This window comes from Notolepis coatsorum (genome assembly GCF_963971535.1).
Source record: "Notolepis coatsorum genome assembly, chromosome: 17".
Classification (NCBI taxonomy): Eukaryota; Metazoa; Chordata; class Actinopteri; order Aulopiformes; family Paralepididae; genus Notolepis; species Notolepis coatsorum.
In genome coordinates, this window is record NC_140181.1 from 83,942,208 (window position 1) to 83,955,511 (window position 13,304).

Sequence of the window (13,304 nt, forward strand, 5' to 3'; positions counted from 1 at the left end):
GTTCGATGCGTCGATGTCTGTGGTGGGGGGAACCTCAGGGTGGTGCCACAAGAATGTCTTTTTCTGCGCACTCTCAAAGGTTAAGCAGTCGTCTATGTTAGGGTCTGTTGGAACTGGGACGTGCGTCAGCCCGCAGAACATAGACTTCTTGATCTCTGCCTCCTCTTGACTAGCCTCCCGTGGTGTGGGGGTAGGCCACTCCTCCTCCGGGAGCTTGAGGAACTCAGGACCGTCACTGTAAATGTTGGGACGTGTGAGGTCGTCTAGAGACATCCCCCGTGTGATGACATCTGCTGGGTTCTGCTTGGTGTCAACGTACCTCCAGCACGCTGATCCTACCAAGTCTTGAATCTCGGTGACTCTGACTCCGACGAAGACTTTGTATCTACAAGAATCGGACTGGATCCATGTGAGCACAGTCATGGAGTCTGACCACAAGATTGTCTTTTGCACCGTTATGGTGAGTTCACGTTGTATTAACGTGGCGAGTTGCGCGCCTACCAGAGCTGCGCAGAGCTCTAGACGCGGGATAGATTGTTGCTTGCGGGGGGCTATTCTTGAGCGAGCCAGGACGAAAGCTGTGTGTACTTCTCCTCCCTCCTCTCGGGCTCTCAAGTAAGCCACCGAACCGTAAGCTACTTCTGAGGCATCACTGAAGACGTGCAGGTCCATCTGACACGTCTCCAGCTGCACTGTGGGTGGGAAGTAGCTCCGGCGAATGTTCACATTTTGGAGCGAGCTGAGTTCTCTCTCCCACTCTCTCCAGGTGGAAGCTAGGTGGTCGGGTATGGGGTCGTCCCAGCCCTGCTCCTTGTCCCACAGTTCTCGCACAAGCATCTTCGCCCGAGTGGTGTAAGGTAGGATACACCCCAGCGGGTCGTATTGGCTTGCAAGTGTTCTGTATACGCTCCGTCGAGTGGTCGGTAGAGGGGTCGACCTTCCCTGCTCCTGGGTCAGGGGTGTGTGCTTATAATGGAGCGAGTCTGTTTTGAAGCGCCAGACGAGGCCCAATGTCATTTCCTGTGCTTCACCTGGGGTGGTCGCCATCCAGGTCTCGCTGCTTGCTGCCTTTGTCTCTGGGGAGAGGCTGCGAAGTACTTGAGGGTCACTGCTGGCCCACTGCCTAAGGTCGAAGCCGCCTTTGATCAGGGAGGCTCGGAGCTTAAGTAGGATGGCTTCGGCTTCTTCTGGCGTTGATACGCTTTGTAAACAGTTGTCCACGTAGAAACTCCTCTCTACGCTTTGTCTGACCTCCTCGTCAGCTCCAGGGTCTTCGGTCACGTGCTTTTGTAGTGCGAACGTGGCACAGCATGGGCTGCATGTGGTGCCGAAGGGGAGGACCTCCCATTGATAGATGGAGGGTTGTTCATCGTCGATCCTCTCTCTCCACAGGAACCGCAGCAGGGGCTTGTCCTCCTCCATCAGTCGCACCTGCAGGAACATCCCTTTGATGTCACCGCTGATGGCCACCTTGTCTTGGCGGAAACGTAGTAGTACGCAGAGGAGGGAGGGGCCGAGTGTCGGGCCGGGCAAGAGCAATTTATTCAGGTTCTGTAGTCCGATCTGGTAGCTGCAGTTGAATACAATGCGGTTCTTGCCATTGTGGTGGACCTTGGGGCACGTACCAGGATTCAGTCGTCTGGTCTGCCTCTTGATTGTCAATTTTCTTGATATGTCCCGCTGTGATCAGTTTGTCGATCTCCGCACGGTATATAGTGGCTTGAGTGGGGTCTTTATCTAGGCGCCGCTCGGTGTTCAGTAGATAGCGTTGTGTCGCTTCTTTTGAGGCGTGGAGGGTGGGCATCCCCTCTCGCCTCAAGAGTGGAGTTGCGTATCTCATCACTCCGTCGACCTCGACCCTCTTTGTCTTCTGCTCGAGGAGAGCTATGGCATACGTGTCTTCCTTTGAACGAACTAGTTTCCGTTCGTTCTTAAAGGGCATCGAGTCTAATGTCCATAGTCTCTCGACGTGCTGCAAGAGGGTGGTGTCGTCTTCGCTTATCCTCGTGTAGAGGCAGCGGGTGGCTGTCGGTCGGTTGGAAGACCCGGAGAGGGGGCCTTGTAGCGTCCAACCCAGGCGGGTCTTGACCGCTGCTGGGCAGCCTCTGGGTCCGATGTGGACCTGGTCCGTTGGGACGATGAGGTCTGCGTGGTCGGATCCTATGAGCAGGGTCGGGGTGGCGCCGTCGATGAACGGTATAGGTAGTTGACGTAGGTGCACGTATTTCTCCATCAGCTGTGGGATGGGGTAGGTATAATGTGACAGACCTATGTCATGGCTTGTGAAGGCGTTAGTGATGCTGTACCGCTTATCGGGCTGCTCGACCGCTGCTATTGTGAATGAGACGTTTTCACCCTTTATGGTCTTTAGGTCTCGCCGAATAGTACGGATTGTCATTGTTTCTTCGGTACCCCGCAGGCCCAACTGGGCTGCGGCGGAAGCGAGGAGGAGAGTCTTTTCAGACCCATCGTCGAGGACGGCGTAAGTGTCCAGGACCTTGTCCTCGTAGCTTAGGAGCACTCGGACCACCTTCAAGAGCACTCGGGAGCTCCCGCTCTTCGCAGGGTCTATATACATGACATTTACTCTCGAGCTGCTTTGTGGTACGGGTCTCCTCTTGTTGCTGTCCTGCAGGACCTCCAGGTGGGCGCCGTCACACTTGCTGCATCTTTTCTTCAGGCGGCACTCAGCTGCCATATGGCTGCGCACGCAACGGAAGCAGCGGCGGTTCGCTTTGATCCACTGACTCACTTCGTCAGCAGTCAACTTCTTGAAGGTGTCACATTGAGACAGCCAATGTTCATTTTCACAGTACTGGCAGGCAATCTTCCACTTTCCCTTCGCGTGGGGGTGTTGTGGTTCTTGTGCTGCGGCACTGACTCGGCCTGGTGCATAACTGTCACTGACCGGCGGTTGTCATTGAACCTCCGCGGTCCATCTCTAGGGCTAGAGCCACTCCACACGAATGTGTCCAATCGTAGACTACTGACCTCCCTGGCGAGGAAATCAGCCAGGTCTAGGAGGGATGGTTCTGGGCCGTTGGGGTCACGGTGGTCTTTCTGCCGCCGAAAACGCTCTTGACGGGCTGGAGGGAGCTTCTCCAGTATCCGCTCCACGTTGGAATTTGCATACAGTTCATATCTCCCCTTCTCCTTTTGTGACCCCAGCATCCCCACGAGGGATTGTACCTTGATAGAGAGGTCATCTAGTGCTCTATTGTCTTTGGCTGGGGGGAGGCGGTCGATATCTCGTATTTCTTGGATCACGTAATCCCATATGCGTCCATAGCGCGCGTCGAGGGCCACCAGAGCATCTGAGTAGGGGGTTCTTGACTTCGAATATGCCAGCGCTATGTTATGCGCTCTGGGCACTTTGAGATGCTTGAGGAGGATGGCATATTTATAAGACTCGTCATGGACATCGGACATTATAGTCTCTAAACACATGCGTAATTCTGTGTACTGTGCTCTGTCCTCGCGCGTAAAGTCTGGGAACGTCGGTGTTCCAAGGTAAGATGCCATGGATGGCTGGGACACCGATGAGCGTAGGGGGAGAGGCCTCCTGGGCGAGTCTCCCCGTACGGGTGGTTGTGGGTTAGTGCTGGGTGGGTACCAGAGGCCGGGCCCCCAGGTGCTGCTCCTCGGTGCTGACTGTGCATCAAACTCACCCATGGGTTGGGTCGGGGGTTTGTAACGCAGTGACTCGGGGCTGGGGTCGGGGCTGTACTGGGCCTCCTGGTCCAAAGTAGGTTCGTGCTGGTGGGCTTGCTGTCCTTCCTCGTCCTCCGCTAGGTCCTGGAGTCTTCTAGTTAGTCTCTCGGCGCCGTAGGCAGGTTCTTCCTGTTGGCCGGGTCCCGTGTAGATTTGTCGGGTAGGGGAAGGTGCCCTAGACCCGTGTCGTGATGATCTCCGGGAGCTCCGTGTGGAGGAGGGGGGGGTCGCCCTCTGGATCAATTGTTCTATCATCTGCGCCTGCAGACGGTCGTGCTCCGCTTCGCGCTGTGCATTGGCGGCGTCGCGCTGTGCATTGGCGCGTTCTCGCTGAATGTTCTCTTCAGTCTGGAGGCGCCTCTCCTCCAGTCTGATGCGTTCGTGCTCACTCTGTTGTTGTGCTTGGAGGCGCTCTCGTTCCACTGCAGAGTGTTCGCGCTCACTAAGTGCCTGTGCTTGGAGACGTTCGCGCTCCACTGCAGACTGTTCGCGCGCACTCTGTTGTTGCGCTTGGAGGCGCTCTCGTTCCGCTGCAGTGTTCGCGCTCACTAAGTGTCTGTGCTTGGAGACGGTCTCTTTCGGTTGATGCAGTTAGTGTGGCAATCAAGGCTTGTGCCAGTCTCTGGTCAGCCTCGCTGGGGGATGACACTGATGGAGGTGATCGGGCGCTGACAGGACTTGGTGGAGACCTGTTCTCTTGGCGCGCTCCGAGGTCCATCTCTTGAGCGCTGCTTCTTGATTTCTCCCGCGCCCCGAGGTCCATCTCTTGAGCGCGGTACTCTTCTCTTGGTTGCGCGCCGAGGTCTGTCTCGGGTGCGCGCTCTTGGGTCTCTTGCATTCCGGGGTCTATCCCGGTGGCGCTTTCTTTATCCTGGGGCGCTCCGGGGTCTATCCCGGTGGCGCTGTCTTGGGGTATAGTCACGTCATGTCCCGCTTGTTCCCCCCGTGAGCTAAGTCAGTTTCGTTTGAACCCACTGGGGTCTCTACTGGTGGGGCCGACAAGTCGATAGGATTGGGCATGCTTAAACTATCAGTTTTATCCGTGCTTAACGTCTTTTTAGATAAGCTAGGAGGTAAAACGAAAGCGTAGTCCTCCAGGTGTGGAGGTGGCTGACGTTTGCGCCTAAGGCGTTCTAGTTTGGGAGAGTTGTCTGGAGAGTGTCCGCCGCTGGCCATATCAATATTAATATGATATTAAAGATTACTGATACCCTCCGGCTCGAAGGACCAATTGTAACTGAGGGGTTACAAAACCCTGACTGTATTAAAGATTGTGATAGATTAAACCACTGCTAGTTATGTACTTTAATTACTGGCCAGACAGTACATCTAATATATGGCAGACACTCATAATAACACGGCACTGACAAAGAAATATCATTTGAGGGTATTTATTATTATGCAGTAAATGTTACAGATATGAGAATTAGGGTTGCGCTTGTTTGGCGAAGAATATGCATAAGTCAGTCAGTAGCATAAGTCAATGGGAATAGAATAATTCCTACGATGGGGTACTAGGCTAACGCCGCCTGGCGTAGGATGGCAATTATATGGGCGAAACGCTGGTACCGCTGGAGACAGTGGGTTCCTCCCAGAGTTGTAAGCTCTGGAGGAGAGAGGAATGTTCGGATACTCAGTCTGATCAATTGAAGAAGAAGGGGATTCACGTACAGAAGCCAGTCCTTGTAATCCAAAGTTCAGCATCAAAAGCAATAACTGTAATCCAATTGCCCGATAGCAATGATGATAGCCAGCTAGCCTCGGTCCATGAGGCCAGCCCGAATGTAGTTCCTCAAGGTGGTTAAATCCAAACGACAGTGGAGATTAACGATGCTCTTCTCCAGGTAGTACGTTCCACAATCAATATAATCCAACCAATACTGGTTCTGCAATCGCCGCCGTCGGTTCTCCTGTGCACATGTCCAGTAGGTTCTCCGACTAGGCCTCCTCGTGTGCTGGCACCAATGTATTTAGTCCACGCGCACTGGCTAAGGTCCACTAGCTAAACGAACGAACTGCTGGGTAATGCTGCACACGAACGAACTGCTGTTGGCACGATACACAATAATTAACGACTCTTTACTTCACATTAAGCTAAGTCGAACTTGACGTTACTGCATTAAATCTGACACTTTTACTATTCACTTCGCACGTGGTTCTCAACGCTCTGTTAGACGAACTGCTTCTCACTTCACTGTTACCGAACTTGATGAACAGCTACTGTTCGCACCTGCCGCCGTATATATACTTAAGTGGCTATATCTAGTGCCGAACCTCAGTTCTCGTCTCGAATCAATGCGCTGTCTCCGGGCATGTTGCGACATGCCCGGACTCGCCTTTGAACCTGACTTTGGGGGCTTGCGGTCTGGCGCTGATAGCGTTATCCAATAAGGAAAGCGAATATTACTATGATTCAAACGCAGGCTTAAGGGATATACCGTGTATACATAAATAATATACAAGGTATATAAAACAATAAATGTAGATTCTCAGCTTTAATCTGGCCCTTCACAACAAGAAGACTGTACGAAGGTTAGTGTTTATTTAATTAAATGTTAAATTAAAGAAGTGTGTTTTTAGTCAACGGCGAAAGATTGGTTGGGTTTCGGCTGTCCTAACTGTGGTGGGAAGTTCGTTCCACCATTGTGGAGCAAGGTTCATAGCATGTGTTCTTGCAATATACCGAATATGCAGTATATCCCTGTGTGAACTCAATGAACTTCAGAACAACCATGTGACTCTGCCTTGATGTGACTTGGTTCTTAGAGCTTGTGCTTTAGGTAGCCTGCTCACTGGTGAATGCAGCCACACTAATGGTCAACTGGTCACTAACACCCATGTCAGAGCGAGGTTAGGGCATGACAAATAAACAAACTCAGAGCCCAATATGATCTACCCCAATTCACCAGAATCCTCTCCCATTCATTCACGGTCCAGAAATCTGCAAACAAATGTTCACTAAAAGTAGCATGGATTCTGGGTCAACATCTTTTTAAATTAGTATCTTTGTGAGGTTATACTGTTTTATTATTTACATTATTACATTGAAAAGACACAAGAGGTATTATTTACAACATTATTTCATATATTTCTTTGTTATTTGTTTTGTCCATTAAGACTTGAAAATAGAGCTATTCTTTTGTTACAGGTTGATTTGTAAGTTATTTTCGTATCATTTGTCAGAGAGATTACTTTAGGCATAATAAAGCATGTTGAGTAACTTTGGTTATAGATAGATATGATTTTGTTATATAAAATAATATAAATTATATTAATTTTCTATCCGTACAGAGGAGGCGTACTTTAAACATTAAAATTATAAGGCATCTTTGAGTAAACTGTGAGTATCATATCTTGAGGCTGGGGGCAGAGTGTCCTCTTTTTTGGAAATCACAGGAAATCACAATATACTACTGTAGTCAAGAGTTGGGAATTGGCATTACTGTTTTAGACCAGTTGACTTTGTAGCCTGATAACTTCCCAAAATGTTTATGTAAAGATAACGTAGTGTTGAGTTTAAAGGGCCATGGGCAGTATTGGGGAGTAGTTTAACTATGTAATTATTCAATTCAACTAGTAGTTTAACTACATGTAATTATTCAATTACATGTAGTAGTTAATCACTTTTTTTTTTTACATTTTAAGGTGGAGTTAACTACTGGAACTGTTTGTTTGGAGGTTACTAAAAAAATAAAGGAATTACATTGTTATTATAATTTCTTTTAAATGTAATATAATTTCTTTACTACTGCCTCTCTAGCCAGATGGTAGTTACACAGAATAATCCAGCTGTGTCCTGAAGTCAAGTGGAGCCTGAAACCTCTTCCTCCCTTTGCACAAGAGATTCTGCTCTGACAGCTCACAGGCGACACTATTGTGATGGTAAATAGTCTAAAAAGGTGCCGGTTCAAGATAAACAAGTTTTAAATTAACATCTGCACAAAAATCTTTATCTTATTCTTTTCTTAACCTTTTAACTGCCTTGCTTACTGGGCTTAGTGTATTGGGCTGCCTTGCTTACTGGGCTTAGTGTATTGCACTACCAAAGAGTGTATTGCACTACCAAAGCTAACTAGCATGTCCCATATGCTCTGTAAATAACTATGTACAGATACCGAGATGTCACTCCATGTTAACTGCTACCTGTTACTGCACAATGTTGTTTCCTTCTTTTGATTCTATTATATGTACCACTGTATTGCACATCGTTGCGGGCAAGACCACCCGCATTTCATTGTATACCTGTATGCCGTGAAAATTAAAACTCTTGACTTGACTTGACTTGACTGTTTTATATTTCATAGGTTTACATTGTTTGTCTTGTTTTTAACTCCACTGACACTTTTGCCAAGATCATTGTTTTACTCTTGACTGTTCTGTTTTTATGCCCTGCTGTAAGGTGACCTTGGGTGTTTTGAAAGGCGCCTCCAAATAAAATGTATTATTATTATTATTATTATTATTATTATTATTATTATTATTATTATTATTATTATTATTATTATTATTATTATTATTATTATTATTATTATTATTATTATTATCTGCACAAAAATCTAATTTTACACTTTTACATTTTTGCAATTGTTTCTGTAAAGAAATATTTACATTTATATTTTATTTATATTTACAGCATATACTGTATATATACCCATATTTGTCTGAATATACTTGCATATAACCCCTCTATATACCTGCTTGTACCTGCAAATAACCCATAGCTCTGTATGATAGCATGTACAATAATGCTGTATATACCATATATATATAATATTTATTCTGACTGCATACATACCTATCCACACCTGTCTGGACCTACCTGCACATAGTCCTTTACTATACTATATCTGTACATATCCTACTCTTATTAGTTACACTGCTGGCCAGTAGTAGTCATACTGTCTTTATTTATTATACTACAACTCTGTACATACATCTGATTAGCACTAAACTCAGTAGTACTAATTTGTATATTTTGTACCCAGTTTAATTACCTGTACATTGCATATTGCTGTTGCACTTTACTGCTACATTTACATTCTGGTTGGATGCCAAACTTATTTCCGTTGTACTGTACTTGTGCTGTATGATGACAATGCATTTTAATCTAATCTAATCTAATCTAATATGGTTATTGTTGGTGTTGGTTCACGTCGGACTGGCAGGTGGCTATTAAAGAGAAGAGTGTACACAACACCATGCACTCATATTTGACTTTGACAGGATGGCGATTATGGGGATTATCTTATCTTATTATAAAAAACAGCAATGTTGAAGCACCACTATGAAACAAAGCACAGATCTTTTGAGTCAACATACAGTAAGGAGTTGTCTCATACATTAGTATGAGTGTGAGTTATTACACAGACATGTACTCACACACAGCACCTCTCTGTTTTTACTGCAATTACACTTAACTTTGCTGTGTGGCAGTTAATCAGACCACAGCTTGCTTCTGCATGTATGTGTGGAACCTGTCAATCTCAGGGTACAGAGACACACCCTGATCTGATTGTATGCTTTCTCCTTTTCATTTCATTTCAGAACAGTGCAGACCCCACCTCCTCTGCTCTGCATCAACGGTGAGAATGTGGAGAGTCAGCTCCTTCAAGTTCCTCGGTACCCTCATATCTGCTGACCTCTCCTGGACCGCAAATACAACCGCGATCATCAAGAAGGCCCAGAAGAGACTTCACTTCCTGAGGGTGCTGAGGAAGAACAAACTGGAGGAGCAGCTGATGGTGAACTTCTATCGCTCTGCTGTTGAGAGCCTGCTGACGTACTGCATAACAGGGTGGTATGCCATGCTGCACTGAAGAATGACCTCCTAAACCCTAATCAGTCTGGCTTCTGCACTGGTCACTCCACAGAAACGGCCCTCATTGCGGTCACAGAGGCACTTCACTTAGCAAAAGCGAAAGGCCTCTCCTCTGTCCTGATTCTCCTAGACCTATCTGCAGCCTTCGACACAGTCAACCATCAGATCCTCCTCGCGTCCCTCGCAGGAATGTGAGTGGCTGGCTCTGCGCTGACATGGCTGACATCATACCTCAATGACCGCTCCTACCAAGTGTCATGGAGAGGGACCCTGTCTGCCACCTGCCCCCTGCGGACGGGTGTCCCCCAGGGCTCGGTCCTTGGACCCCTTCTCTTCTACACAAAATCTCTGAGTAACATTATCACGTCTCATGCCTTCTCGTATCATTGCTATGCAGATGATACTCAACTCTTCCTCTCCTTCCCTCCCTCAGATATCCACGTCTCTGAGCGGATCTCGGCCTGTCTGTCCGACATCTCCACCTGGATGATGACCAACCACCTCAAACTGAACCTTTGGATAAAAGCATCAGCTGCTAAATGACTAAATGTAATCAGGCAGAAAGGCGATTCAGAGGGTCATATCGACACAGAGAATCATCGGCTGCCCCCTCCCCTCCCTGAAGGACTTACACAACTCCCGCTGCCTCAACAGAGCAAAAAAACATTACACACAACTCACACCCTGGCTTCCACCTGTTCGACCTGTTGCCATCGGGCAGGCGTTACAGGTGCATCAGAGCGAGAACAAACAGGCTCAGAGACAGTTTCTTCCCCAGAGCCATCACCACCCTGAACTCTAACATGCACTAGTAATAATTCACCTTTCCCCCTCCTCCCACACTGTGCAACATCCTGATGGGCAATATCCACAGTGCAATACCCACCCACTACCGTCTGACACCATGTGATTGTTATTTGTGTATTCTGTATATTGTTGTTATTTTGTATATTGTACAGGACTGTAACATTGTCTTATTGTATAGCATTTAATGTTTCTGTATAGGATTTTGTTTCTCTTTTATTACTTGTGATTTTATTACTGCACCTTAAGCTTGAGTCCCAAATCTCGTTGTATGCAAATATAATGACAATAAAGTACAATCTAATCTAATTTAAAAGTGCACTATGCTGTTTTGGATTTGTGACATTTGCATAACTTGCTATTAGTGTACAAAACGAATTTATTACACACGTAATCCTTAGAATGATTGTATCATACGCATCTTATGTCATCATAAATCAAACCAAAATCCTTTTGAGGCATCATGAACCAAATATAAGTATACTTTATGTTTGTAAACAAACGTATTGGCCCTGTAGTGCGAGTACCGCAGTTTTTCATTCGGATTTCAGACAGAGTTCCAGGGTCCCAATTTTCCTCTGACCGTTTGCCTATATCAGTTATGAAAACATATATAATTTTCGATTATTTTCTCTCTGCATAGCTGCATACTTCAATCAATTCGGTCAACCGTAACTTAGACACCGAAACATAGGTCAAGCTTTGCACGCGTTGCACTCGGCTTTCGCTTTGGCTTTGTGAGCAGAATCAACGCTGCTCTGTTTGTGACTGTGGTAGAATCGAATCTGTCCGCCTCCTCTGTTGAGCGTGGTAGAGCCGCTTCTCGGCGACTGCGTCACACGCAACAGAGTACCGTAGTATTCTGTGCAACGCGCCAGTCAATTTAAATACACGCTAATGGTCCCGTGAAAAACAATGAAAACCGGAAATTTTCATGAATTTAGAAAACCCCACCGGACGCACCGGACGCCCCGGAGAGGGCGTGCAAAATGGACATATCCGGGCAAAAGTGGACGTCTGATCACCCTACATAGACCTATCGATTCTAAAAAACGATGCTGATGGCAGGTGCATGTATACTCTGTGTTCCTTATATGACGTTATTTCATATGACGAGTAGGCATCATGTTGCAGGGTGGCATATTACGAAGGCTAAAGTACATTAAGTATTTTTCTTCTAAAAGGAATGTGGCCGATGCTCATCAGTGAGAGAGAGAGAGCGAGAGAGAGAGAGAGAGAGAGAGAGAGGGGGAAATGCTAAAAAAAAATAATACATTGGACCTTCCTTATCTAAGCAGAGGTCATAAAAAGGCAAGGAAAGAATTCCAGGTCATTTGTCTGCAAGAGCTGTCAGGTGAGGATGAAGAAGCATTCCACCAGCCTTCGAGTGAGGTTACCTGTGTTTGTGTTAGTCATAGAGGTGGTCATCCTGATCCTCTACTATACCTTTGTTACCTATGATGATCAGGCCGATGCCAGACTGCAAAACAATGAGACCAAGCCCATGGACAACGCAGTGTACAGAGACTACCCCTTCTTCGCCCACATACAGGTCATGATCTTCCTTGGCTTCGGGTGCCTCCTTGCTTTCTTCCGGCTCTATGGCTTTGGAGGAATGGTCTTTAACTTCCTCACCGCTACCTTCGCCATCCAGTGGGCCATTCTAGTTCAGGGCTATTTCCAGTTCAGCCACAACGGTAAGATCTACCTGGGGGTGATCAATCTAATAAACGCAGAATTTGCCTGTGCCGTGGTGCTCATCTCTTTCGGCGCCGTTCTGGGGAAGACCAGCCCGGTGCAGCTGCTGGTCATGGCTCTGCTGGAGGTCCCGGTGTTCGCGGTCACAGAGTGGGGCGTGCTGAAGTATCTGAAGATCAACGACGCAGGAGGCTCTATCCTGATCCACCTGTTCGCCTGCTACTTCGGCCTGGGTGTCACGTTTGTGCTGTACAGGCCTCGTCTGAGAGAAGGCCACGCCAAGGAGAACACCAGCTACCAATCGGATATCTTATCCGTCATGGGCACCTTGTTCCTGTGGGTGTTCTGGCCCTCCTTCAACTCAGCGCTGACCCGGAAGGGAGACGACCAGCACAGGGCCATCCTGCACACCTTCATCGGCCTCAGCGCCTCCACGCTTACGGCCTTCGCCCTCTCGGCGATGCTCAACAAGAAAGGTAAAATCACCATGGCCGACATTCAGAACGTGACGCTGGCCGGAGGGGTGACGGTGGGCGCGTCAGTGGACATGATGATATCCCCTGCGGCTGCATATGCCCTGGGTATGATGGGCTGCACGGCCTGCATGATGGGGTACAAGTACCTGACCCCCCTTCTGGCCCGGCACCTCAGGATCCAGGATCAGTGTGGAATACATAACCTGCACGGCCTGACGGGACTCATATCCTGTGCTGCGGGGATAGGCGCCATATTGACAGCCACGGAGGAGGTTTATGGTCCCAGCATGTATGAGATCTTTAGCCACAGAGCACCTGTGGAAGGGGACCCCAGGCTTCTGGAGCTCCAGCAGCTGATCCCTGGTCTGCAGCCAGGCTTAGGAAGGACTGCCCGGCAGCAGGCGTTCTACCAGGTAGCAGCTGTGTTCTCAACCATCGCAGTGTCTGCGGTGGGAGGCATCTTTACCGGCTTCGTCCTGAAGCTGCCATATCTGGCCTCGCCATCGGACGACCTCTGCTTCGATGACGAGCTCTTCTTTGATGTTCCCCCTGACTATGATTCTCCAATTAGCATTACTCTCGATAATACAATTGCAACAGAGGATTCCTTGATACAGACTGAAAAATTGCTAGAAAAATAGATAATTCACCTTGAATTTGATGATGTAGGCTGTCTTCTATATTGTTTGCTGTCATCATTATTTCTACCTATCTATACCTATCTATCACACCTGATATATCACTCTACTCTTTTTAACCATTTGTGTTCTTTTGTATGTCCCCCATTTGTATTGTGA

At 47.7% G+C, this 13,304-nt stretch overlaps 1 protein-coding gene across 1 annotated transcript in view; it reads left to right on the forward strand.

Annotated features, from left to right (window-relative positions):
- LOC311243831 (solute carrier family 12 member 5-like) overlaps positions 1–13,155 on the forward strand; it is a gene marked incomplete at its 5' end in the record, with an annotated part of 190,208 nt that extends 177,053 nt beyond the window's left edge. Inside the window, one exon of the mRNA XM_084333200.1 lies at positions 11,829–13,155. Coding sequence (XP_084189326.1) covers positions 11,829–13,148 — 1,320 coding nt within the window. The 3' untranslated portion in view covers positions 13,149–13,155. The remainder of the gene's footprint in view (positions 1–11,828) is intronic.
- Positions 13,156–13,304: the final 149 nt, after the last annotated feature.